This window comes from Plasmopara halstedii, assembly GCF_900000015.1.
Source record: "Plasmopara halstedii genome assembly, contig: Scaffold_26, whole genome shotgun sequence".
In the NCBI taxonomy this organism is placed as follows: Eukaryota; Oomycota; class Peronosporomycetes; order Peronosporales; family Peronosporaceae; genus Plasmopara; species Plasmopara halstedii.
The window spans coordinates 65-594 of NW_020186947.1; the positions used below are offsets into that span (position 1 = coordinate 65).

At 33.2% G+C, this 530-nt stretch overlaps 1 protein-coding gene across 1 annotated transcript; it reads right to left on the reverse strand.

Moving 5' to 3' along the window:
• Positions 1-251: 251 nt before the first annotated feature.
• On the reverse strand, positions 252-474 carry PHALS_04873 (cytochrome oxidase subunit i; the record flags this gene model as incomplete). Its single annotated transcript, XM_024721334.1, has 2 exons — positions 252-269; positions 328-474. The coding sequence occupies 2 exons, from the start codon at positions 472-474 to the stop codon at positions 252-254; spliced, it is 165 nt and encodes a 54-aa protein (XP_024571584.1).
• Between the last annotated feature and the right edge of the window lie 56 nt (positions 475-530).

Here is a 530-nt window from a genome sequence, read left to right on the forward strand (position 1 = left end):
AACTTCTGGATGACCAAAAAACCAAAATAAATGTTGATATAATACAGGATCGCCGCCGCCTGATGGATCATAAAATGAAGTGTTTAAATTTCTATCAGTTAATAACATAGTTATTGCACCTGCTAAAACTGGTAATGTTAATAATAAAAGAAAAGCGGTAATTAATATTGACCAAACAAACAACGGTAGTCTATGAAAACTTAAACCTGGTGCTCTCATATTATAAATTGTCGATATAAAATTAATTGCACCTAATAAAGATGAAATACCTGTTAAATGTAAACTAAAAATTGCTAAATCTACTGAAGGTCCTGAATGTGCTTGTACACTTGATAATGGGGGGTAAACTGTCCAACCGGTTCCAGCACCTGATTCAACAATTGCCGATGAAACTAATAATAATAATGCTGGAGGTAATAACCAAAAACTTATATTATTCATACGAGGAAATGCCATATCAGGAGCACCAATCATTAAAGGAACAAACCAATTACCAAAACCGCCAATTAACGCCGGCATAACTAAAAAAA